Below are 24,689 nucleotides of genomic sequence, written 5' to 3' on the forward strand. Positions count from 1 at the left end.
GAGGTGGCGCTAGAGTTAAGGTGTTTGCCTTGCAAGCGCTAGACAAGGAAGGACCGCAGTTCGATCCCCCAGCGTCCCATATGGTCCCCAAGCCAGGGGCAATTTCTGAGCGATTAGCTGGGAGTAGCCCCTGAGCAAATGGGTGTGGCCAAAAAGAAAAAAAGAAAAAAAAAAAGAAAAGCAATATACTTTGCAAACCATTAAGAAATAAGCTTCCGGGGCCGGGCGGTGGCGCTGGAGGTAAGGTGCCTGCCTTGCCTGCGCTAGCCTAGGACGGACCGCGGTTCGATCCCCCAGCGTCCCATATGGTCCCCCAAGAAGCCAGGAGCAACATCTGAGCGCATAGCCAGGAGTAACCCCTGAGCGTCACAGGGTGTGGCCCAAAAACCAAAAAAAAAAAAAAAAAAGAAATAAGCTTCTGGTAGCACAGCAGCGTTTGCCTTGTAAGCAGCCGATCCAGGACCAAAGGTGGTTGGTTCGAATCCCGGTGTCCCATATGGTCGGTCCCCTGTGCCTGCCAGGAGCTATTTCTGAGCAGACAGCCAGGAGTAACCCCTGAGCACAGCCACGTTTGACCCAAAAACCAAAAAAAAAAAGCTTCCTCTCAGTCTGGAGGGGTGGTGGTGCAAGCTGCCTTGTACACACTAGCCTAGGAGGGATGGTTCGATCCGCAGCATCCCATATGGTCCCCCAAGCCAGGAGCAATTTCTGAGTGAATAGCCAGGAGTAACCTGAGCATCAACAGGTGTGCCGCAAAAGAAAAGGAAAAAAAAAAAAGAAATAAGCTTTCTCTCTACAGGTTTTTTTCTTTTCCTTGTTTTTGTACCACACTAAGTAGTGCTAGCAGTTTATTCCTGCTTCTGCATTGCGAAATCACTCCTAGAGAGCTTCAGGAGCATATGTGATGGCAGGGATTCAAACACGTTCAAGGCAAGGGCCTTGCAATATTATTCTATCTTTCAAGCAAAAAAAAAAATCTTAATTCTGAAAAGACATTTATACTTCTATGTTCACTACAATACTGGCCAATACACAGTAATAACCTAAGTGTCCAAGATGAGTGTATAAAATAACATATATAAACAAAGAATACTACTTATAAACAAAGAGGAAATCATGCATATGACAATGCACATAAATCTAGGAAAGCATCATGCTGAGTTGTTGGAAGAGAAGGATAGACAATGTCTGAGGTGAGCTATAAAGAAACATAGGAAGTAGATAACAAGTTGCCAAAGGCAATTTAAAACTCAGAATTGGGGCCCGGAGAGATAGCACAGCAGCGTTTGCCTTCCAAGCAGCCGATCCAGGACCAAAGGTGGTTGGTTCGAATCCCGGTGTCCCATATGGTCCCCCGTGCCTGCCAGGAGCTATTTCTGAGCAGATAGCCAGGAGTAACCCCTGAGCACCGCCGGGTGTGGCCCAAACCCACCCACCCCCCAAAAAAAAGAAAGAAGTTGAGGAATGCCAGCCAATGCTTAGGCTCAGGGAATCCAGCATTGCAAACAGCCCCTGTGCCCCAGTCAGGAGTCGCTCCTGGACATGGCCAGGAATAGCCCCTGAGCATAACAGTTTAGGCCCCAACTGCCCTCATGCTCCCCAAACTTTTCTTTAAAAAAAAAAAAAATCAGAATTGGTATATATAACTGAGTTTACCACAACACACACAAGATTCTAGCATCTCTTAGAGGACAAAGGCAGTAGACCCTAAGCATCAAGTGTGACCCTAAAACATTAAAAGAGGGGTCAGAGAGAGCTAACTAGCTTAGTGAATACTTAGCATGCAGGAGGTCCGCATGTCCCTAAGCAGATCTAGGAGTAACTAGTGAGGACCACCCCAAGAGTGTCATCAATATTTTTTTTTCTGAAACTATACCTGCCAAATACCAATTTGACTCTCAGAGTAATATACAATCCTGTAGTAAAGCATGTATGTGCTTCAACCACCGGAAACACCTCCACAACCCTATCTTTTTTTTTTTTTTTTGGTTTTTGGGTCACACCTGGCAGCGCTCAAAGGTTACTCCTGGCTCTACGCTCAGAAATCACTCCTAGCAGGTTCGGGGGACCATATTGGATGCAGGGATTAAAACCACTGTCCTTCTGCATGCAAGGCAAACATCCTACCTCCATGCTAAATCTCCAGCCCCAAGACAACCCTATCTATTTTTTAATGGTCCCCCAAGCCAGGAGCAACCCCTGAGTGTCAAAAAAAAAATTTTTTTTTCACTAAACTTTAAAGGCTTGGTATTTTAAGAAAAAACTATGCTGAAAAGCATATTTATCTAAGAGCTTTAATAGGTAAGAGTTTATTATAGCTTTAACAAGCTTTTAACTATAAATTTGGCTAGGTAATATAAGAAAAGCAAGAACAAATTGTAAAAACAAATGCCTCAAGAGGCATTTCAGAGATAATCAAGAATTAAGGAACATTTCTGAACCCAAGATATGCCAATGCAGTGATAGAACAAAGCAATATGTCTTTTATTGTTGTTGTTTTCACACCCGGCGGTACTCAGGGGTTACTCCTGGCTGTCTGCTCAGAAATAGCTCCTGGCAGGCACGGGGGACCATATGGGACACCGGGATTCAAACCAACCACCTTTGGTCCCTGGTCGGCTGCTAGCAAGGCAAAGGCCGCTGCGCTATCTTTCCGGCAGCAATATTTGTCTTTATGAGAAGTATTTCAAAGAGCTAAAGCTAATAGCCAGGGATGTGCCTCAGGGTTGGAACATTGGTCTGTATATATAAGGCCCTATGTTCAATCCCTAGAACATGATCCCCAACTAAGATGACTAAACCAGAAACATGAAATGATTTGCTAAACTATTTATAAAACTTTTTTGGTAATAAGCCATTGTATAATTTTAGTATTTATAGGCCACACCCAGCAATGCTCAGGGTATACTCATAGCGCTCTTTTCAGCAATTACTCTTGTGGGATCATGGGACCATATGGGATGCTGGGGATCAATTCGGAAGGTACATTTGCTTTTGTGCTTGTTTTTTGGGGGGAGGAGCACGCCAGGCAGTGCTCAGGGATTACTCCTGGCTCTGGGCTCAGAAATCTCCTGGCAGGCTCGGGGATCATATGGGATGCCGGGAATCGAACCGATCCGTCGGAGTCTGCAGTGTGCAAGGCAAATGCCCTACCACTGTACTATTGCTCAACCCAACAGGAGGAACATTTGCAAGGCAAGTAAGTACCCTACCTGCCATAGCTGTACTATCTTTTCAGCCCTGAATAAAAGCTGAATATCTTACTCAAATAAAGATAAAATTATATATCAAGGCAATATGGTAAGAAGAGTATTACATATATAATTGTAAATACCTTATGTTCAATTTCCTTTAAGAATGATAATGTAGTCTGACTTTTTTTTTAAATAAAACTTACCACTTCAAAAATTTTGGCTCTCTTACCTTTACTTACAGACAAGAGAAGATTTGGATCTCTTGGATGGAATTTCAGTTCATTGATAGCATTTCCATGGCCAACGTAGTGCTAGAATGTTTAAAAAAAAATTCAAATTTCAGATCTAAATCTTAATACAGTCTTTTCCATTAAACATGAGAGTGCAAAAAGTTTCATTTTAAATAGAGGTTCTCAACTCTGGCTATATTTTAAAATAAGCTAAGAAACTTGAAGGGCAAAAAAATTGCTCAAATTTCATCTGTAGATATTAGATTTGGTTTTTTGTTTTTGTTTTTGTTTTTGAGTCACACCCAGCAGCGCTCAGGGGTTACTCCTGGCTCTACACTCAGAAATCACTCCTGGCAGGCTGGGGGACCATATGGGATGCCGGGATTCAAACCACCATTCTTCTGCATGGAAGGCAAATGCCCTACCTCCATGCTATCTCTCCAGCTCCCGTAGATATTAGATTTGATTAGATCAGATACTGGTCAAGATTTTAAAGACTGAGAGGTGGCTGGAAAAGAACAGAACTGTTTTTTTAGGTTCAACCAGGTTTTTTGATATTAAGCATAGCTAGGAGCAACCACAAGCAGGAGATGAACATTGTTCATCATACCCCTGCACTACACAAAAAAGATCATAGCTAAGATGTGCTTGCAACTCTCATATATATGAAACTATGGTTTTGTCATTTGGACTAATGAGAGATTTGAGGGTTGGTGCATGAAGGACTCCTGGGTTTTATCATGGGTAGACCAAAGTGCACAACCTCAAATACTCCAGAAACCTTGGCCTCCAAATTAAAAAGATCCTCTGATAATGTGCACCAAGGGATAAAACTTCTGTTTTGAAGTGATTCGTAACACTTTTAGTATCAACTTTAAGGTTCTACACAGTAGACGTGATATATCCCGTAAGTCTGGCTTTCTTAGAAAATGATCTTCTGTTAAAGTTCATTCAGAGGGCCCGGAGAGATAGCACAGCGGTGTTTGCCTTGCAAGCAGCCGATCCAGGACCAAAGGTGGTTGGTTCGAGTCCCGGTGTCCCATATGGTCCCCCGTGCCTGCCGGGAGCTATTTCTGAGCAGACAGCCAGGAGTAACCCCTGAGCACCGCCGGGTGTGGCCCAAAAACCCAAAAAAAAAAAAAGTTCATTCAGAGCCTCTCAGAATAGAGCAAAAAAAGAAGGAAAATATTTGTTTTTGTTTTCTTTAAAAAAGCAGGAGGGGCCAGAGCAGTTGGACAAGCAGTAAGGCATCTGCCTTGCCCGCTAGGATGAAGCTCCCCTTGTATCCCATATGATCCCCAAGCCAGGAGCCATTTCAGAGCGCACAGCTAGGAGTAACCCCTAAACGTCAATAGGTGTTGCCCAAAAACAATAAATAAATAAATAAATAAATAAATAAATAAATAAATAAATAAATAAATAAATAAATAAATAGTGAAAAGGCAGGGGATCAAGGGCTAGAGATAGCACAGAGGTAGGTTGTTTGCCTGGCATGGAGCCAGCCTAGGACAGACCTGGGATTGATTCCCAGCATCCTATATGGTTCCCTGAGCCTGCTAGGAGTAATCCCTAAGCACTGCCAGGTGTGGCCCAAAAAACAAAGCAAAACAAAAAAGCAAGGGACCAAGTATGTGGCTCATGGGGCCGGCGAGGTGGTGCTAGAGGTAAGGCCTTGCAAGTGCTAGCCAAGGAAAGATCACGACCACCGTTCGATCCCTGGCGTCCCATATGGTCCCCCCAAGCCAGAAGCTATTTCTGAGCACTTAGCCAGGAGCAAGCCCTGAGCATCAAACGGGTGTGGCCCGAAAAAAAAAAAAAGGATGTGGCTCAGTAACAGTCTTGTCTTACATGTACAGTACTGCACATACATGACTCAACTGGTGGGATTTGTGCACATAACATGGTAGTCAGCACCAATAAAATGGTGGTGTACAAGAACCATAAACAAGGGGCCGAAGAGATAACAAGGAGGTAAAGCGTAGGTAAGGCAGTAGGTCATTAGTTTGAATCCCGGCATCCCATATAGTCCCCCGAGCTGGCCAGGAGCAATTTCTGAGTGTGGAACCAGAAGTAACCACAAGTAAGAGCTGCCGGGTGTGACCCAAAAAAAAAAAAAAACTGTAAACAAGTCTGTATGACAACTACCAACAAAGAAAGGGATAAAAAGCCAATAACCAATGGCCAGAAGGCACTTGCCTTGCTTATACGAGGCTTGGGTTCAATTACCAGTAATAATAAAAAAGGGTGGGGGGGGGATGGAGAGCACACTCAGCTCACACACCAGGCCAATGCTCAGGGCTTACTCTTTACTATGAACCCACAGATTACTTCTGGGGATTTGGGGACCATAGATTGTGCTAGAGACTGAACTCAGGTTAGCTGCTGTACGCTGCCTCCTAAAAACTCACTTGTTTTTTAATTTTTATTACCCAAATATGGTCAAGTCTCCAAAAATAACGTGTAAGTACAAAGAAGCAATAAGCACATATAAAATGACAAATTTTTACATTTTCAGGCTAGAAAGGCTAAAGTTGTGAGAACATGCTGGAAGTTCAGATTTGACTGCTGGCATACAATGGATCCCTAGCACAGGCAAGAACATAGCTGACTCACCTCAAGAACCAACAGTGCAGACCCAAATTAACAGTTTGCAAGCTCCATTAGTTTTAAGTTCAATATATACAAATTTTAAAAGATGTGCATTTAAAACATTAACATTATTTAAACATTAACCCACCTTTATACACTGCATTGTTATGGGATTAATTATCCTAATTATGCCTCTGGATCCAGCCACAGCTAGCAAAGGATGGCTTGTATTACTATCATATGTCCATGCACAAGTATAAAAATTCTCATCAGCCTTTTGAAATGCAAATTAAGAAAAACATTTTTGAAAGGCAAGTAAACTTAAGCATAAACTTAGTCATCACTTTCCTCTATGTTAAACACATTTTTTTTTAATTTTTGTATTTTAAATTATGAGAACAAAAGATGCAAAGAAAAAAAAATTTTTTTTTTTGGCCACATCCAGCAGTGCTCAGGGGTTACTCCTGGCTCTCTGCTCAGAAATAGCTCCTGGCAGGCACGGGGGGACCATATGGGACACCGGGATTCGAACTGATGACCTTCTGCATGAAAGGCAAAAGCCTTACCTCCATGCTATCTCTCCGGCCCCGTTAAACACATTTCAGGGGCCGGGCGGTGGCGCTGGAGGTAAGGTGCCTGCCTTGCCTGCGCTAGCCTAGGACGGACCACGGTTCGATCCCCCGGCATCCCATATGGTCCCCCAAGAAGCCAGGAGCAACTTCTGAGCGCATAGCCAGGAGTAACCCCTGAGCGTCACAGGGTGTGGCCCAAAAACCAAAAAAAAAAAAAAACACATTTCAACCATAGAGGTTTTATGTCGGAGTGGTGGCGCAAGCAGTAGGGCGATTGCCTTGCACACACTAACCTAGTACGGAACTCGGTTCAATTCCCGGCATCCCATATGGTCCTCCAAGCAAGGAGTCACCGGGTGTGGCAGAAAATTAGCTAAGATCTATAGCTGTCAGAAATCCCTTGAATAATAGTTAGGATGAATCAATAAGTATTGGTTAAAGTTTAGAAAGGAACTAATTAAATTTAGAAAAGCTTTGGGGTATTTATAGAAAGGCAAAAATTTTAACCAAAGATATTAAAAACCCAGGAAAGGATACATCAGCATCTACATAAGACTGCAACAACCGGATTTCTCCTTGTGAGTGGCATTCATACAAGGTAACCTAGTGAAAACAAAATGCATGTTATCTCAATGTACCTCATTCTTCTTTCTTAAGCATTTCAGTCACAAGAACTTATTAAATATAATACAGAAAATTCCTGCCTTAAACTAATCATTATAAAATTTAACCTATTATGGACTTTCTAAAGTATATTCAGTAAGTCATGTACTTCTAATTTCTTAAACATATATTTCTTTCATGGGGGGGCACACCTGGTGATGTTCAGGGATTACTCCTGGCTCTGCACTCAGAAATCACTCCCTAGCAATACCCAGAGGACCATATGGGATACCAGAGATTGAACCCAGGTTGGTGTCCTTATGCAGACAAGTGCCCTACCCACTGTACTCTTGGCTTTAGCCCCTTAGCCATATTTCAATTTTATCAACTCTTTAAAACCTATAAAATTTGCTGTCTTAAATTATTAATACCTCCGGGCCCGGAGAGATAGCACAGCGGCATTTGCCTTGCAAGCAGCTGATCCAGGACCAAAGGTGGTTGGTTCGAATCCCGGTGTCCCATATGGTCCCCCGTGCCTGCCAGGAGCTATTTCTGAGCAGCCAGCCAGGAGTAACCCCTGAGCGCCGCTGGGTGTGACCCAAAAAAAATATTAATACTTCCTAAAGTTGTGACTTAAGTTCTTAAAATATATAACTTGCCCAATAATCATTTTTCTGATAGCTATAGTTCATTAAACAACATTTTTGTGTGGTGGTTGCTTTTATGGTCACACCCAGATGTACTTAGGCTCCTGGCTTTCTGTTCAGGCATCACTCTTGGTAGGCCCTGCAAGGATTATGAGGAATACCAAGGATCAAACCCGGGTAAGCCACCTACAAGGCAAGGACCCTACCTGCTGTGCTATCTCTCTAGCATATCTACATAATCTTTTAATGCACTGTGCCTCTTTCTTGTTTGTCAAGTATTTTAAAAATATTCTCTATAATGAATCAGAATAAAAGCCATCATTCTAAAAAAAAAAAAATATATATATATACATATATATACACATATACATATACTCTTATCTGCCAAAGAAATAGCTAAGCGACCACATGCTTTATGATTAGTCCTGGTCTTCTGAGCACTGCTTACACCAAATATATACACACAGTACACAATTCTGTAATTCTAAACATTATTTCCAATTCCTTATAATTTAAGACATAACCTGTCATTCATTTTTGTGAGATAGGTCTATGAAGATGCTATAATTTTTTATATCCTTTGATAGTCTAAAAATCCAAACAGCAGAAATGTTAACAAATCAAAAACTCTTCAGTGTCACTTTAAATTTGAGATCTGTTACAAAGCATGAAATAACTGCTTTAAAGTAAGTTGTAATTAGGTCTGTCATTGGCCTGAGAGATAGCACAGCGGTAAAGCGATAGGCATTTACCTTGAATGTGGCCAACCCCAAGACAGACCTGGGTTCGATTCCTGGTGTCCAATATGGTCCCCAAGCCTGTCAGAAGCGACTTCTGAGCTCAGAGACAGGAGTAACCCCTGAGGGTCTCTGAGTGTGACCCAAAAAAAAAACAAAAAAAAAATTGGGGTCTGCCATGACCAAGTTAGTAAAGTATAATGTTAGGCCTATACAATGTCTTGTAAACTTAATTATTGGTTGTTCCAATAGGAAGAAAAACAACAAAAAACTTCAATCTTTTTTTAAAACTTCATCATTTTGAGTAGCAGAGATGAACAGTAAGGTACTTGCCTTGTACCTAACCCATTTGATCCCTAACACTTGCATATAGTCCGTGGAGCACTGCCAGAAGTAATCCCTAGACCAGGAGCAATAGTACAGCAGTAGGGCGTTTGCCTTGCACGGGAAGGACCCTGGTTGGAATCCCAGCATCCCATATGGTCCCTGGAGCCTGCCAGGAGAGACTTCTGAGAGCTGTCAGGAGTAACCCCAAGTGGCACCAGGTGTGGACCCCACCCACCCACAAAAAAACGTAACCTCTAAGCACACTAGCATACTGTTTAGGAATAGGCCCTGAGCATCATTGAGTGTGGCCCAAAAAACAAACCCCAACCCACAAAACTATATGACCTTAGGGACAGAGATAAAACTCAAAAGGCCTGGTCTGGGGCCAGAAAGATAGTATAGCAGTAGGGCCATTTGCAAGCAGCCGACCCAGAACAGACCTGGGTTCAATTCCAGGCATCTCATAAAGTCCTCGAGACCGCCAGGAGTGATTTCTGAGGGCAGAGCCAGGAGTAACCCCTGAGCACTGCTGGGTGTGGCACAAAAACAAAAAAAGGCCTGGTCCCTGAGATCTGCCAGTCACAACCCCAACATGAGAAATAGCTCCTGATTGCCACTAGGTGTGACCCAAAACCAAGCCCAAACAACTCTCCCACTTATGCAATATAAAAATAAATAAATAAGGGGCCCGGAGACAGCACAGCGGCATTTGCCTTGCAAGCAGCCGATCCAAGGCCAAAGGTGGTTGGTTCGAATCCCAGTGTCCCATATGGTCCCCAGTGCCTGCCAGGAGCTATTTCTGAGCAGACAGCCAGGAGTGACCCCTGAGCACCGCCGGGTGTGGCCCAAAAACCAAAAATAAATAAATGAATAAATAAATAAATCTCACACAACATCACGTTTCTTCTAAATTGTTTTCGAAGAATGTTGGGAACAGACAAGTATTAATAGGTGACCTAACATTTATATTTGATAGAATAGCAAAACAAGTATTATCCTATGTTATCAACTTTAGTAGAGAGCTTCAAATTTTCAGAACTTCAATGTTTAAACAAATAATTTTCAACAGCTATCGTGTAACTATTCTGAACTTTTACTAAGCATCTATAAAGAGAAGTTAAGTCTTTTAAAAATGAAAACCACATATCTTACCTTAAAGTGAACAACGAACTATTAAATTCATTTCCCAGAAAAGCAGTCAAGTTATTAATACAAATATTTATAAAAGGGGCCGGAGAGATAGCATGGAGGTAAGGCGTTTGCCTTTCATGCAGGAGGTCATCGGTTCGAATCCCGGCGCCCCATATGGTCCCCTGTGCCTGCCAGGAGCAATTTCTGAGCCTGGAGCCAGGAATAACCCCTGAGCATTGCCGGGTGTGACCCAAAAAACCAAAAAAAAAAAAAAAAAAAAAAAATTTATAAAAAAACAAAATTTCGGGGCACAGAGAGATAGCACAGTGGTGTTTGCCTTGCAAGCAGCCAACCTAGGACCAAAGGTGGTTGGTTCAAATCCTGGTGTCCCATATGGTCCCCCGTGCCTGCCAGGAGCTATTTCTGAGCAGACAGCCAGGAGTTACCCTTGAGCACCGCCGGGTGTGCCCCCCCACCAAAAAAAAAATTTCAAGTACCAACCGTTTCATGAACAAAAGTATTAAAAACATGATTTTTAGTTTTACTTTACACGAAAAGAATATAAGTCTACTGTCGAACAGATTATAGACCCCTTAACACTCACTCTGTTACTTCCTACAGTGGCAAACACTAATGGATCTCCTTCTTTACTGTGCCAATTAAACTGAACTCCAAACAATGGTTGGTTATGATCTTCCTATAAAATAAAAGAAACATTAGCATATTATAAGTAAAAAATAGTAGTGAACTGAATACTCCCATCTCCAATTTTCCAAAATGCTAGTTACCACGTTAGATATCAAATATAAACTGTCCTTTGACACTAAAAAGAGACCAACTAGTCTGATATTTTCAAATATTGGGGTGTGAATGTGTTTCATAACACTGACTTACTCAAGAGCTAAGTAACAAGTACTTGCCTTAAAAATACTTTTGCCGGGCCGGGCGGTGGCGCTAAAGGTAAGGTGCCTGCCTTGCCTGCGCTACGGACGGCAGATCGATTCCCCCGGCGTCCCATATGGTCCCCCAAGCCAGGAGCGACTTCTGAGCGCATAGCCAGGAGTAACCCCTGAGCATTACCGGGTGTGGCCCAAAAACCAAAAAAAATACTTTTGCCATTTAAAATGTATTTAAAAAATACATTTGCCATTTTCCTTTTTTTCTGTGCTAAGGATCAAATCAAGGAAAGATCTCATGAGAAGCATGCCCTGATTAACACTGGGCTACATCCATGACCTATCTTCACTTTTAAAATTAAACTTTTGGGGCTGGAGCAATAGTATAACAATAGGACATTTGCCTTGCACCAACCCAAATTCAATCCCTGGCACCACATATGGTTCCCCCAAGCCTACCAAGAGTGATGATTATTTAGTGCAGACCCAAAAATCAACCCTGAGCATTGCCAGATGTAAAATAAAACTATTTTCATTGTATCTTTAGAAGATTCAGTTTTATGCTTCTGAAACATTTAACCAAAATATACTATCTGTATCACAAAAAAAAAAAAAACAACCCTGAAAGTTGTAAAATTTAGGGACTGGAGAGACAGCTCAATAGGCTAGAAACATGCTTTACATGCAAGAGGCCCAAGTTTGATCTCCAGCATAGTATGGTCCCTTGATCATCACAGGGGATAGTCCTACAAAGACCCAACAAAACAACTATGCTTATCGTTGAAAACATAATTCTGGTCTAGCATTGAATACATACCTTGAGACTATTTACACATCTGAAAGAATATTTGCATTTCTTTGATTTCCATTTTCCCTTCCCCCAACTTTTTCTTCCAGGTGCATTTGGAGTATTTGTAGGTGTATCAGGTCGTTCAGTGTTTGTTCCACTTTCTATACTGACAGCATCATCCTAAAAGGCAGTAAATTTTAAGAAAAATTACTCAAATACTGTTTACAGATAATACCTATCAATTCAGCAAAAATAAAAAAAATGTAATCAAAATTGCAAGACATTTTACTGGAATGAAGCAATATACTGCTACTCTTGTGTGTCAGCTACTTTAATATAAGATTAGCTCATTTCAGCCTTCACAGAAATTACTACTGGAAAAGAAAGCTTTGAATAGAGAGTAAGACTGGCCTGTCGGGGCCGGGTGGTGGCGCTGAAGGTAAGGTGCCTGCCTTGCCTGCACTAGCCTTGGACGGACTGAGGTTCGATCCCCCGGTGTCCCATATGGTCCCCCAAGCCAGGAGCAACTTCTGAGCACATAGCCAGGAGTAACCCCTGAGCACCGGGTGTGGCCCAAAAACCCAAAAAAAAAAAAAAAAAAAAGACTGGCCTGTCTCTTGCTTGATTCAAACCCAAACCTGTGAGTACAGCAGTCATTGGAACTGCTGCTCAGTCTGGAGTTTCAGAAATTGTTATCATTTGAATTATTTCTTAAACACTTTAACCAGTATGATTTCTTAAATTCTACATATTGGGCCCAGAGAGACAGCAAAGCAGCATTTGCCTTGCAAGCAGCTGATCCAGGACCCAAGGTGGTTGGTTCGAATCCCGGTGTCCCATATGGTCCCCCGTGCCTGCCAGGAGCTATTTCTGAGCAGACAGCCAGGAGTAACTCCTGAGCATCGCCGGGTGTGGCCCAAAAACCAAAAAACTAAAAAAAAAAAAAAAAATTCTACATATTCTGCGCTACATTCTTTTTTTTTTTTTTGGTTTTTGGGCCACACCCGTTTGTCGCTCAGGGGTTACTCCTGGCTATGCGCTCAGAAATCGCCCCTGGCTTGGGGGGACCATATGGGACGCTGGACGCCAGCTAGCGCTTGCAAGGCAGACACCTTACCTCTAGCGCCACCTTCTCAGCCCCTGCGCTACATTCTAATGAAATTTGATTCAAAGTTCTGTTTTGTTTTTGGGCCACACCCGGCGGGGGACCATATGGGATTCGAACCAACCAACTTAGTTCCTGAGGCCCCCCCATTCAAGGTTCTGAATAATAATGCCCCTCTTTTATAAACTTAAGTTAACTACAAATACAGAAATGACTGCAGGATGGCTTCAACCTACCTCATATCTTCAGTAAACAAAATACAGTACAAATCTCAAAAATTAGTCTTCCGGTCTCAGAAGAGAATTCACAACATCCTTTGATTATATATAACCAAGCGTTTTTCTTAAAGAAACTTATTTAGAAACTGGAGAGTACAGAAAGCAGAATGCTTGACTTGAACTCAGCTAAGTAGTAGGTTGCTGTAGCCGGGCATGATGGCAGGATTCTAAACAGTACTACAGTGAAGGCTCCATCGCTCCCCTGAAAAAGGGGTGTGGTCCTGGCAGACACAGCTGAGAAAAGGCCAATTGTGCCTTCTTAGGTCAGCACTTAGCAGGATAGCAACCATGAACTTACACAACATTAATGTATGAGAATTAACAATGCCGAGTACATAAAAAATAAAAAACAAACTGTGTGCCTTTGCCCTTGCATTAAAACAAGAATTGCTGGAACATGTGCTTGCTTCGGCAGCACATATACTAAAATTGGAACGATACAGAGAAGATTAGCATGGCCCCTGCGCAAGAATGACACGAAATTCATGAAGCATTCCATATTAAAAAAAGAAAAAAAAGAATTGCTGGGACATACCTTTACTTACTCTAAGCTGAAAAAACAATCTACAGGGCCCGGAGAGATAGCACAGCGGTGTGTGCCTTGCAAGCAGCCGATCCAGGACCAAAGGTGGTTGGTTCGAATCCCGGTGTCCCATATGGTCCCCCGTGCCTGCAGGAGCTATTTCTGAGCAGACAGTCAGGAGTAACCCCTGAGCACCGACGGGTGTGACCCAAAAACCAAAAAAAAAAAAAAAAAAAAAACCCCAATCTACAGTAATATTTTTCCCAAGCTGGTAGAATCAGTAGTAATATTTTTTAGTCAGTTATTTAGTATTGTGTAGGCTGATGTGTTTGGTCTTTTAATTACATCTGCCCTTTGTTCACAATAGCTCTTTGGTATATTTAATAGACAATGGGGTTGTACTTTGTCGATTAATAGTTGACTAGCAAGAATCATATCCAAGAAGAATTAGTATTTTTCTGATTTCTGCTGACTACCAAGAATCATATCCAAAAGAAAATACTTTTCTGATGTCTGTTTATGGTAAATGATACTGATTAAAAAGAATTCACAATATACTTATATCGTTTAAATGATTAATGATTATGCTGACATGTAATGTTTATTTTATAGCAAAAAACATGTTACACTTATCTACCCAACTTCCTACTACTGATAACTTTTCGCTTAAAAATAAAGCAGAACTCCCAATAAATCAAACTCAGTTCCAACTACTCGAGTGTGTCTGGTCTCTTGAGTACCTACTTTTGGCTGACTCCCTGCCCCCATCCTCCTGTCGAATAACCCTGAAGCCCCATCTCAGTGCTGACTCAGCTGTCCTGCAACACTAGGTGTGGCACTAAAAAAATTTACTCTGTTAAAAAGAGAAACATTTAAACTATATCACCTCAGAGTAAGTTTCTTTCCCTTTCTTCTTTCACTCCCTCTCCCTCTTTTCTTTTTGTTTTTGTTTTGGGTCACACCAGGCAACGCTCAGGTGTTACTCTTGGCTCTGCACTCAGAAATCTCTCCTGGCAGGCACAGGGGACCATATGGGATGCCGGGATTCAAACCACTATGTCTGTCCTGAAGTCGAGTTTGTACAGAATCTGCAGCATGCAAGGCAAAGACCCTACTGCTGTTCTATCTCTATCTCTCCAGCCCCTGGGGGTAACAGTTTCTAAATTCATTCCAGAAGAACTTTGGATTCTGAAGTGCTAACACATTACTATGGTCTAGGAACATATTGTTTCCTAAAGCTACTTTACATAATCAGATTTAATATATAAAATTAATTACTACACAAATTATACTACTGTAATCTTGTTACCTAGACCACAATAAAAGTTACCGTGGGTGCAAAAAAAGTGTAGTAGCTAGATGGCAGAGTAGATTCTAAATAATACCTTAAGTACTTATTGCTAAATATATTCAGGGTTATTTTGTTTGTTTTTGGCCCACATCCAATGAAGCTCAGAAAATGTAAAATAGGGGCCGGCGAGGTGGCACTTGAGGTAAAGTGTCCGCCTTGCAAGCGCTAGCCAAGGAAGGACCGCGGTTCGATCCCCCGGCATCCCATATGGTCCCCCCAAGCCAGGAGCAATTTCTGAGCAAGTAGCCAGGAGTAACCCCTGAGCATCAAACGGGTGTGGCCCGAAAAACCAAAAAAAAAAAAAAAAGAAAGAAACAAAGAAAAGAAAGTAAAATAGTAAAATGGAAGAAAAAAGAAAAAGTTCAGGGGCCGGAGAGATAGCATGGAGGTAAGGCGTTTGCCTTGCATGCAGAAGATCAGTGGTTCGAATCCTGTCATCCATATGGTCCCCGTGCCTGCCAGGAGTGCATTTCTGAGCGTAGAGCCAGGAGTAACCCCTGATCGCTGCCAGGTGTGACCCCAAAAAGCAAAAAACAAACAAAAAAAAGATTTGATTCAGGTTCATCGGACCTGTATTCCGAACAAGGAGGGCCGCCATTTTGTAAAGGCCACATGGCGCGCACCTCAGGTTCTGAGTAGGGAGAGACGCCATTTTGTAAGAACCACGTGGTGTACTCCACATGCTAAGTCTTCACAAGCTTATTTCCATAGACACCGCCCCAAGCTACCTGGCCAAACCAGGTAGCCTATCAGGGAAGGACAAGGGAGCAATAGGAAGGTATTTTTGGACAATAGCCAATCATTTAAAAAGATCATCAGAAAGCTGTAGCCTCCCTATATCCCTTCCATATATAATCTTCCTCATCTCCTTGGGGATGGCCCTGGCTATCCAGTGTGGGAGCTTTTTGGCAGATGGATTACAGTATTAAGCTTTAAAAAAAAAAATATATCACAACCTTGATTGTGAAGAGCTTTTACTGGGACCACAGCGAAAGATTTAGGGATTGGACAACCTAGTATGCCTGCAACCTGGAGTTGGTCTTATGCCAGAATACTTCATGGGTAAGGCCTCCTTGTTTTTAGGCCTGATAAGGTTGGGTTTTCCACACGCACCTCTCTAATGAGTAATGAGGCCAAGAGGCAGAGACCATGCAAAAGCAAGGGGTTTTATTATACTAAAGCATGCAGGGGCCCTTCCAGAGGATGAGAGCCCTGAACCAGATTTAACAAGCCTTAGAGTAGGGTGGTCCATTTCAGGGAGTACATGATACTTGACATTTGCTCAGTTACATTTTTGCAAGATTTAGATAACCACAAGTCATAAGGTTTGCAACAGTTAAAATGTCGGGGCCGGAGAGATAGCATGGAGGTAAGGCGTTTGCCTTTCATGCAGGAAGTCATCGGTTTGAAACATTGGTTTGAATCCCGGCGCCCCATATGGTCCCCCGTGCCTGCCAGGAGCAATTTCTGAGCCTGGAGCCAGGAATAACCCCTGAGCACTGCCGGGTGTGACCTAAAAACCACCAAAAAAAAAAAAAAATGTCATGGGCAAGTCCTTGGGATTTAGGGAGGGGTGGTTCTGGTGAAGCTCAGCATTAAAATGTATCAAGGGCCAGTCCTCCGGAAGCTGCAGAGATTTCTTTTACCTTTCATTGGCCAAAGGTTCTTTTCTATTTCTCCCATATTCTATGTGCCTATGGCCACATAGGCAATAGCCAGACACACACACACACCATTATTTTGTTTTTTGGGTCACATCCAGCAGTGCTCAGGGGTTACTCTCCTGGCTTTACGATCAGAAATCGCTCCTGGCAGGCTCGGGGGACCATATGGGATGCTGGGATTCGAACCACTGCCCTCCTGCATGCAAGGCAAATGCCTTACCTCCATGCTATCTTTCCGACCCCCCCCCAAGTCAAATCTTTACTCTCCTTGAAGTTCCTCATCCTTGTCCCTACTCGTGGGCACATACTGGCACCTTAAACCACTGTTCAAACCAGGTGGCAGAATTTTTCACTGCCTTTCCAGTTCCTGCAAACCAGCCTTCACCTGCAGCAATGTCTCATAGATGACCCCTGACTTGTTAGCATAGAAATAACATTGCTCCCCCAGAGCCTAGGTCTAGTCCCCACCTGTTCTAGTGGGCAACTTCAGCTAACATCCATAGAAAAATGGTATCTTCTCAGATCAGTGTCCACTTGTTGGGAGAGTTAAGTTAGTTGCCTGTCTCCCTTGACAAGGAACTCCCACCAGTTGCTACAAGAGCTGGACTAAGGGGACCTGCCCTCTTCTTGTGGAGATGATAACAATGCTCAACTTGTTCTCACCCACCCTCTCCAGCCAGGTATGATGCAAAATCGTCTGGGTTTGCAAATGCAGTGACAAACACAAGAAGAGTAAGTTCCTAAAAACACACAAAGCCAAGTCACACTGAGTTAGTTCCCCATGCAGCTATATTGGCTTCTACAGTCTCATTATAATAGTCCATGTAAAGGAGGAAACCCTGATGGGCCCCTCCAGGGATGGGTAAGAGGCACATAACTGTGCCTTGTATTCCCTGCAGGGTGCCCCTCCCTCAGTCCAGGGGCAGCCAGTCTGTTGTCTGGACCAGTCCCCATTATTATGGTCCTGAGCACCTCTTCCCCTTGTAGCTGTGACTTTTTAAAAAGTGGGCTTGGTCAAGGAACGAACCGCGGTTCGATCCCCCGGCGTCCCATATGGTCCCCCCAAGCCAGGGGCGATTTCTGAGCACATAGCCAGGAGTAACCCCTGAGCGTCAAACGGGTGTGGCCCAAAAACCAAAAAAACAAAAAAAAAGTGGGCTTGGTAATTTATAAAAAGTGATAACAATTGAAGACTTCAAATAAATGCCCATCATTACTCTTTGGGTTTGGGGGTTCTTTTTTAATAATATTTATTTAAACACCATGATACAAACATGATTGTAGTTCAGTTTCAGTCATAAAAAGAACACCCTCCTTCACCAGCGCAACATTTCCACCAACAATCCCCCCTATCTTCCTTCTCCCCCACTTCCATTACTCTAACCCAGTACTGCTATATAATGTGCAGATAAGTACTTTAAAAATTAAGTGCTTATTAAAGCAAATTTATTTTCCTATTTGGGGGCTACAATTGCCAATGCTTAGGGATTACTCCTAGCTCTGCACTCAGAAATTACTCCTGGGCGACTATATGGCATTGACCCCATACAGCAAGCAGCCTATACCAGCTGTAGTTCCAAAGCAAATTTATTTTAATATATTCTTATGCCATTTTAAAAGTTATTCTGAGAAAGCTTGTAAACAGTAAACTTTAAGTCAGGAGTCTCAAAACGGCCCTCCATACATTTTGTGGCCCTGCCCTAGAGGAATCTTTCTTTGTTTTGTTTTGTTTTAGTTTGGGTCACACCTCCCAATGTTCAAGGCTTACTACTGACTTTGCACTCAAGGATTACCCGACTTTGCCTCCTACAACCCCCAGGTTGAGTTTGAGACCCCTGCTCTAAGTAGAAAGAGGGATATAGAACAAGAGATGAAGACATAGAGAAACTAAAAAACCCTAAACCAAATCAGGAGTTTAATACTCAGAAGTTTCTAAATAGCTTTAAAAGGCACCAAAGAATTCATTCTCAAGGACCTGACACACTGAACAAGTGTTCTACTTATTTGTTCCTTTGAAATTTCCCCCAGTCTAAGGAGATTGCTGGCATCTGCATTAAACTTCTACAAAATTATGTTAGTGTCAGAAACATGTTTATACTAAGTGATTACAGAATAGTAATAGTAATTCAGAATATATGAATAGCACTCAATATGGCATAGGTAATCTAACCACTTGGTCCACATCTCATTTTATATAAGGCCAGCATTATCAGTGTTCATTTTTAAAACTTGGAAGAAACCTCCTGTAATCAATGTATGCCTTTTACAAACCTTTTGTTTTATTTCGGTTCTTGTTTTTTTTTTGTTGTTTTGTTTTTGGGTCACACCCAGCAGTGCTCAGGGATTACTCCTGACTCTACACTCTACACTCGGAAATCGCTCCTGGCAGGCTCAAGCACCATATGGGATGGCTGGATTCGAACCAGTCTTCTGCATGCCATCTCTCCAGCCCATCTACAAACCTTTAAACAGCTCCCAAGAAACTGACCCATAGAGCTGAGTTGGAAATGTGGGGGATGGAGATGTTTGAAAAGGTTCTTGGGGGAGAAGGTGGGTTCACTGGTGATGTACCGGTATGGTGTTGGAATATATGTGGGAAGCCATCATTAACAGGAGCTACTCCTGGCTCTATGCTCAGAAATCGCCCCTGGCAGGCTCGAGAGACCATATGGGACACCGGGGTTTGAACCAACCACCTTAGGTCGGTTGATTGCAAGGCAAACGCGGCTGTGCTATCTCTCCGGCCCCAGGTTTTTGTTTTTGTTTTGTTTTGTTTTGTTTTTAAAAAAAAAAAAAGGAAAGCCATCTCCCAGGCCCAAGGATTCCTTTCTAAGTTAAGTAAGACACTGATGCAACTAGGTCAAAAGCCTTGCTCAGGGTTAATAAACCAGTAAACAGTAGAATGGGGAGTTTATCCTACCATTTTGATAAGTGTTTGCGCCTATATACAAACATCACTTGGCTAAACTTAAGATAACTGTAGAAATAAAATTAGTTCCAAGAATTGGAAAATGAGACTAAAATAAAATACTAGCTCCTGTTATATGATATGATTGGGAAGCACAGAAAGGTGGGGAAGCACTGCTTAATCTAATAATGCGGGACATCTAAGCTTTTCAGCATTTCAAATACAAATCCTACAGGTAGTCACCCAAACATCTTCCCTCCATCAGCAAAAAGCACTCTTCCCCTCTTTTTTTGAATGTACGTTTCAGCCACAAGCGGGGAGGGGGGGATCTCTGTACAATGGGAGGCCATGTACCAAGCAATATTGAAGACAGAGATCAGAAACTGGTGCTGGAGACATCATTTATTGCAATAGTTAACAAAGGAACGAACACCATCCTGTGTTTTTAAACAACTTTCAGAATTAAGATTGTGAGGAGGGTCACATACACTAGAGCACAACCTTTAAATTAATTCTTTATATCGAATTAGATTTTAGTCCTGGCCATTTTATTTATTACCGTGTCCCTGAAGAATTCACTTAAAGGTTAACTATTGGGGCTAGTTGATCACTAAAGATGAATTCTGCTATACTTGAGGCTTATTCGCGGCTTTGCACACAGAAATCACAGGGGGGTGCCGAGGAGCCAAGTTCCAAGCTGCATAGGCCACGTGCAAGTGCCATCCGGAACATGCTCAACGCTCCCCTACTCCGAAACCTCCTAAGTTTTTATTGAGTTATTTGTTTGGGGTCACAGCCAGCGGTGCTCAGGATTTAATGCTGACTCTGCCTTCAGAGATCACTAGGATATGTGGTGCCGGATTAGTGGTACAGAGATACGTAGTGGCTGAGATAGAGTCCGGGTGTACCGCGTGTAAAACCAACACCCTATCAGGCCCAGACCCATTAGAACTTAAGAAAAAAGAAACAAACAAACAAACAAAAAAACAAGACTCCCAAACTAATTCCTTTCACGTGGCGTGGCCCCAAGGGTTCACATTCGGGCCTAAAATCCTGCAGGCCTTTACTTCCTCAGAATCGTCCTTGGAAAATTTTCCGATCCCTAAAAACCGAAAACGGGAAACAAAAAAAATAACACCCCACCTTCGGAAAGGCCCCCAGAAGCAGCGGCAACTTAACATTCCAGCCACGAAGAGGAAAAAAAGAAGAACTCGGGGGCATCAGGAGAGTGAGGGCGGCTTCGAAGGGCTGTTTGTTTCAAACGGGGAGCGCTGGGGGGTTCACCCGGGGAAGATCCCTGGGAGGGGGAGAGAAGACGGGGTGCAGGAGGAGCACGTGGGACGCCAAAGAGATCGAACCCGGGTGAGCCGCGGGGAAAGGCTAATGCCCGCCCCGGCCCGTCCTGTAATCGCCACAGTTCATTTTGAAGTTTGGGGCCGGAGAGAGAGCGTGAAGGAGGGCGTTTGCCTTGCATGCAGAAGGACGGTGGTTCGAATCCCGGCATCTCATGTGGTCCCCCGAGCCTGCCAGGAGCGATTTCTGAGTGTAGAGCCAGGAGGGACCCCTGAGCGCTGCTGGATGTGACCCAAAAAATCCAAAGCAAAAAAAAAAAAAAAAAAAGAGATCAAGAAAACTTTCTCCTTCGAGGTCTCTACTCCGGCTCCGAAACGTCCCAAATCTTGGGCCGCACTCTGCACGCGAGCCAGCCTTCCCCCTCGGCCTCGGGGGTGGCGCCACACCACGCCGTCCTAGTAGTCACTCGAGTCCCCAAATCCCAAGTGGGGGGGTCCTTCTAGCGTCCCCCACCCGTCCCAGCCCGCGATCCCCGAAGCGATCGGCACCCCAACTTCCCCTCTCCCCTTCCCCGCCACCCCCCGAGTCTCCCGCGCAGAGCGAGTCCCACCAAGTGCGCGGCTTCCCTTCGGCGCAAACTTTCCCCGCCGAGCGCAGCCCCCGGGCGCCGCGCGGACTCACGTTCTCGTCGGCCGACAGGTCGGGGTTGCTGTTCTCGTCGCTGCTCAGCTTCTGCTTCTTGGCGGCGGGCATGTCGCTTCCCGCCGGCGCCGTGGCCGCCGTCGCCGTCGCCGCCGCCGCCGCGTCCCTCTCGGACATGCTCCTGCGCCGCCCGCCAGCTTCCTGCCGCCTGGGGCGGGGCCTCCGCCACACCGCCGTCAAGCACGCCCGGCCCGCGCCGCCGCCGCCGCCGCCGCCGCCCCCGCTGTCGCAAACCGCGCCCAGCCGCCGAGGCGGGCGTGCGTGCGAGCCCGCCACACTGCTGCAAAAGCGGCGCGCCGCCGAGCGCGCCCTCCCTCCCGCCCGCGTGGCTCCCTCGCCTCACTGCCCCCCACCCGGCGGGCCCCTGCTCCCCGCCGCCTGCCCGGCACTCCGACGCCGACGTGGGGTCCGTTGGCTTCCGAGGGGAGCGGCGTTTCTTCCCCGAAGAACCAGAGGCGGAACCCCGAAGATGCACTCTCTCTCTCTCTCTCCGCCGCTGCCTTCCTCCCCCGCCGTTGCAGCCGCGCTCGGCCCAATCCTACGCTCCCGGCCCCGCTGCCCGGACTCGAAAGTCCCTGTAATGGACTAGACCACCCAGATCCTCAGGGACGGGGGGAATAGTCCAAGTCGCTTATTATCTCGGCAGTTGTTTAGATCAAGAATCTTTTGGATTAAATTCGGATGGTTATAGTTGGACTTTAGGCGTTTGGGTTTCTATGGTCCGTTGTTGGCTAGCACGGAAAAATAATTGGAACTAGACTTCTTGTCACTTGTGTCCCCCCCGCGTAGTCGATAGAAGTGGCCCGCCCGAGAATGCGCATGCGCCGAAGCGTAACTCTCGCGCTGGCTCGTCTGGCCCGCCCCCTCCGGGCTCCTCCCCTGGGCGAGAAGTCTCGTCTGCAGATGCTCTTCTAGCCCTGGCCTCTTTCTCGAACCGTACTTGGTTTGCACACTGTTTCCTCGGCACTTAATGGATGTTGCTGAATTCTTGTTTGTTTTGCCTTTTTTTTTCTTTTTGCATGACCCCGGATTGAACCCTTGTTTCATGCTTGCAACACATACGCTTTGCCTCTGAACCATATCCTTCACCCACGTGTCCTAGATTCTTGTGAACATTTTTTGGGGGGGAAGGAGGGGATTCGGTGTTTGGGCCACACCCGGTGACATTCAGGGGGTTACTCCTGGCTCTGCGCTTAGAAATGGCTCCTGGATAGCGCTCTCTCTTTTCTCTCCCTCTCTCTCTCTTTTCTCTCTCTCTCTCTCTCTCTCTCTCTCTCTCTCTCTCTCTCTCTCTCTCTCTCTCTCTCTCTCTCTCTCTCTCTCTCTCTCTCTCTCTCTTTCTCTCTTTCTCTCTCTCTCTCTCCCCCTCCCTCCCTCTCTGTCTCTGTCTCTCTCCCTCTCTCTGTCTCTCCCTCCCTCTCCGTCCCTCCCTCCTTTCTTCTCTTTCTCTTATCTCCTTCCCTTCTTCCCCTCCCTCACCCCTCCCTTCCTTCTCTTCCTCTCTCTCTTATCTCCTTCCCTCCTCTTAACCTTCTTCCCTCCCTCCCTCCCTACCTTCCTCCTGGGTCATGACTGCTCAGTAATTATAGTGCTTGGGGACTAAAAAAATAAAAGAGAAGAAATGGCTCCTGGCTTGGGGGACCTGAGGGGAGGCCAAAGATCAAACCCAGGCCTGTACTGGGTCACTGCAAATGCCTTACCGCTGTGCCAACACTCCGGCCCCTCTGGTGAACATTTCTTAATAAGGAATGTTTATTTCGATTATTCCTCACCAGTTTGCTATCAATATTGTCAGTGACAATATCTTAACGTTATTATATTTAAGACTTCAGTTTCGATGAGTTAAACACCCTGAAGGAATCGAACTGGTGCTTTTAATATTATAATTACTATTATTTTTGAGGGAACACTTTGGACTACTCCAAACTCCCCACCTTCGCCTTGAGCGATCTAACCTGTTGAGCAAGCCCCTAGTTCTCTTTTCAAATGTTAAAGGATTATCTGGACCCTGAACAATCCCAAAACCAGTGAGCAATGATCATTTCCACGTGTGTATGAGACTGTGAGACAAAGGATGAGGGAGAAACCCAGAGTTTCTGAAGAAACATTCAGTGCTGGGGTAGCATATGCAGTGCTAGGGATTGAACTCAAGTCAGCCTCATACAAGGCAAATACCAGATGCACTATCTGTCTCCAACAAATAGCATTTGGACACTCTAATTTGAACAAAGTTTTAGGTGAAGACAACAAAACATTCCAAAATGTATATATATATACATATATATATATATGTATATATATATACATATATATATCTGGAACCCATGCCAAATAAATTGGTTAATTCATTAGATTAATGTGTTAGATGAATCATTAGCTTGACAGAAAAATCAGTAAGAAACAAGCAGCACAGTCCCAACTGCTTTTTGTGGAGAGTGTTTTTTGGCCATTCTTGATTCTATATTTCATATATTCTATATTTGGGTTACCAGAAGTCTAACCTTTCATGGCTTTCATGGAAGGCAAGTGTCCTATCTCTCTAATTACCCATCCCCTGTTTTAGAATTTAGTTTTGACCAATCTTTGTGTGCCATGTGATACTCAATGAGGTGCAAAAGTCACCTAATATTTCTTTTTTTTTTTTTTTTTTTTTTTTTTTTTTTGGTTTTTGGGCCACACCCGGCAGTGCTCAGGGGTTACTCCTGGCTATCTGCTCAGAAATAGCTCCTGGCAGGCACGGGGGACCATATGGGACACCGGGATTCGAACCAACCACCTTTGGTCCTGGATCGGCTGCTTGCAAGGCAAACACCGCTGTGCTATCTCTCCGGGCCCTAAAAGTCACCTAATATTTCTTGATCTGTTACTTATTTTTTTTCTTTAGGATTTTCATTCACCTGGTGGATAATCTATACCAAATACCTCATCCTTAAAATTCTAGAGCATTTGGATCAATTAAACATGATGGCTTAGAAAATATTAATACTCTTCCATAAAAAGTAAGTTGCTGGTGCCTGAGTGAGAACCTACAGTAGTAGGTTCTGGCACCTGGCTTACCCAGGACCAACCTGGGTTTGATCCTGGCAGCCCATATAGTCCCCTGAGCCTGCCAGAGCGATTTTTGAGCGGCAGGTGTGTCCCAAAACCCT

The 24,689-nt window shown here is 44.3% G+C and overlaps 1 protein-coding gene and 1 non-coding gene across 3 annotated transcripts in view; one reads left to right on the plus strand and one right to left on the minus strand.

The window, feature by feature from the left end:
• The window catches only part of EED (embryonic ectoderm development), a 42,296-nt gene extending 20,570 nt beyond the window's left edge, over window positions 1-21,726 (minus strand). Inside the window, exons 1-6 of one of the 2 annotated variants that reach the window (XM_049780051.1) lie at window positions 21,520-21,726; window positions 11,744-11,896; window positions 10,635-10,727; window positions 7,123-7,188; window positions 6,162-6,287; window positions 3,424-3,505 (exon numbers count right to left, since the gene is read on the minus strand). In XM_049780051.1, coding sequence (XP_049636008.1) covers window positions 3,424-3,505; window positions 6,162-6,287; window positions 7,123-7,188; window positions 10,635-10,727; window positions 11,744-11,896; window positions 21,520-21,657 — 658 coding nt within the window. In that variant the 5' untranslated portion in view covers window positions 21,658-21,726. The remainder of the gene's footprint in view (window positions 1-3,423; window positions 3,506-6,161; window positions 6,288-7,122; window positions 7,189-10,634; window positions 10,728-11,743; window positions 11,897-21,519) is intronic. The other variant, XM_049780050.1, reaches the window with a different exon arrangement.
• On the plus strand, window positions 13,499-13,604 carry LOC126019809 (U6 spliceosomal RNA). The gene has a single exon (XR_007499430.1). It is a non-coding gene; the product is annotated as a U6 spliceosomal RNA (small nuclear RNA).
• Window positions 21,727-24,689: the final 2,963 nt, after the last annotated feature.

The sequence above is a fragment of the Suncus etruscus genome, chromosome 9, assembly GCF_024139225.1.
Source record: "Suncus etruscus isolate mSunEtr1 chromosome 9, mSunEtr1.pri.cur, whole genome shotgun sequence".
Lineage (NCBI taxonomy): Eukaryota > Metazoa > Chordata > Mammalia > Eulipotyphla > Soricidae > Suncus > Suncus etruscus.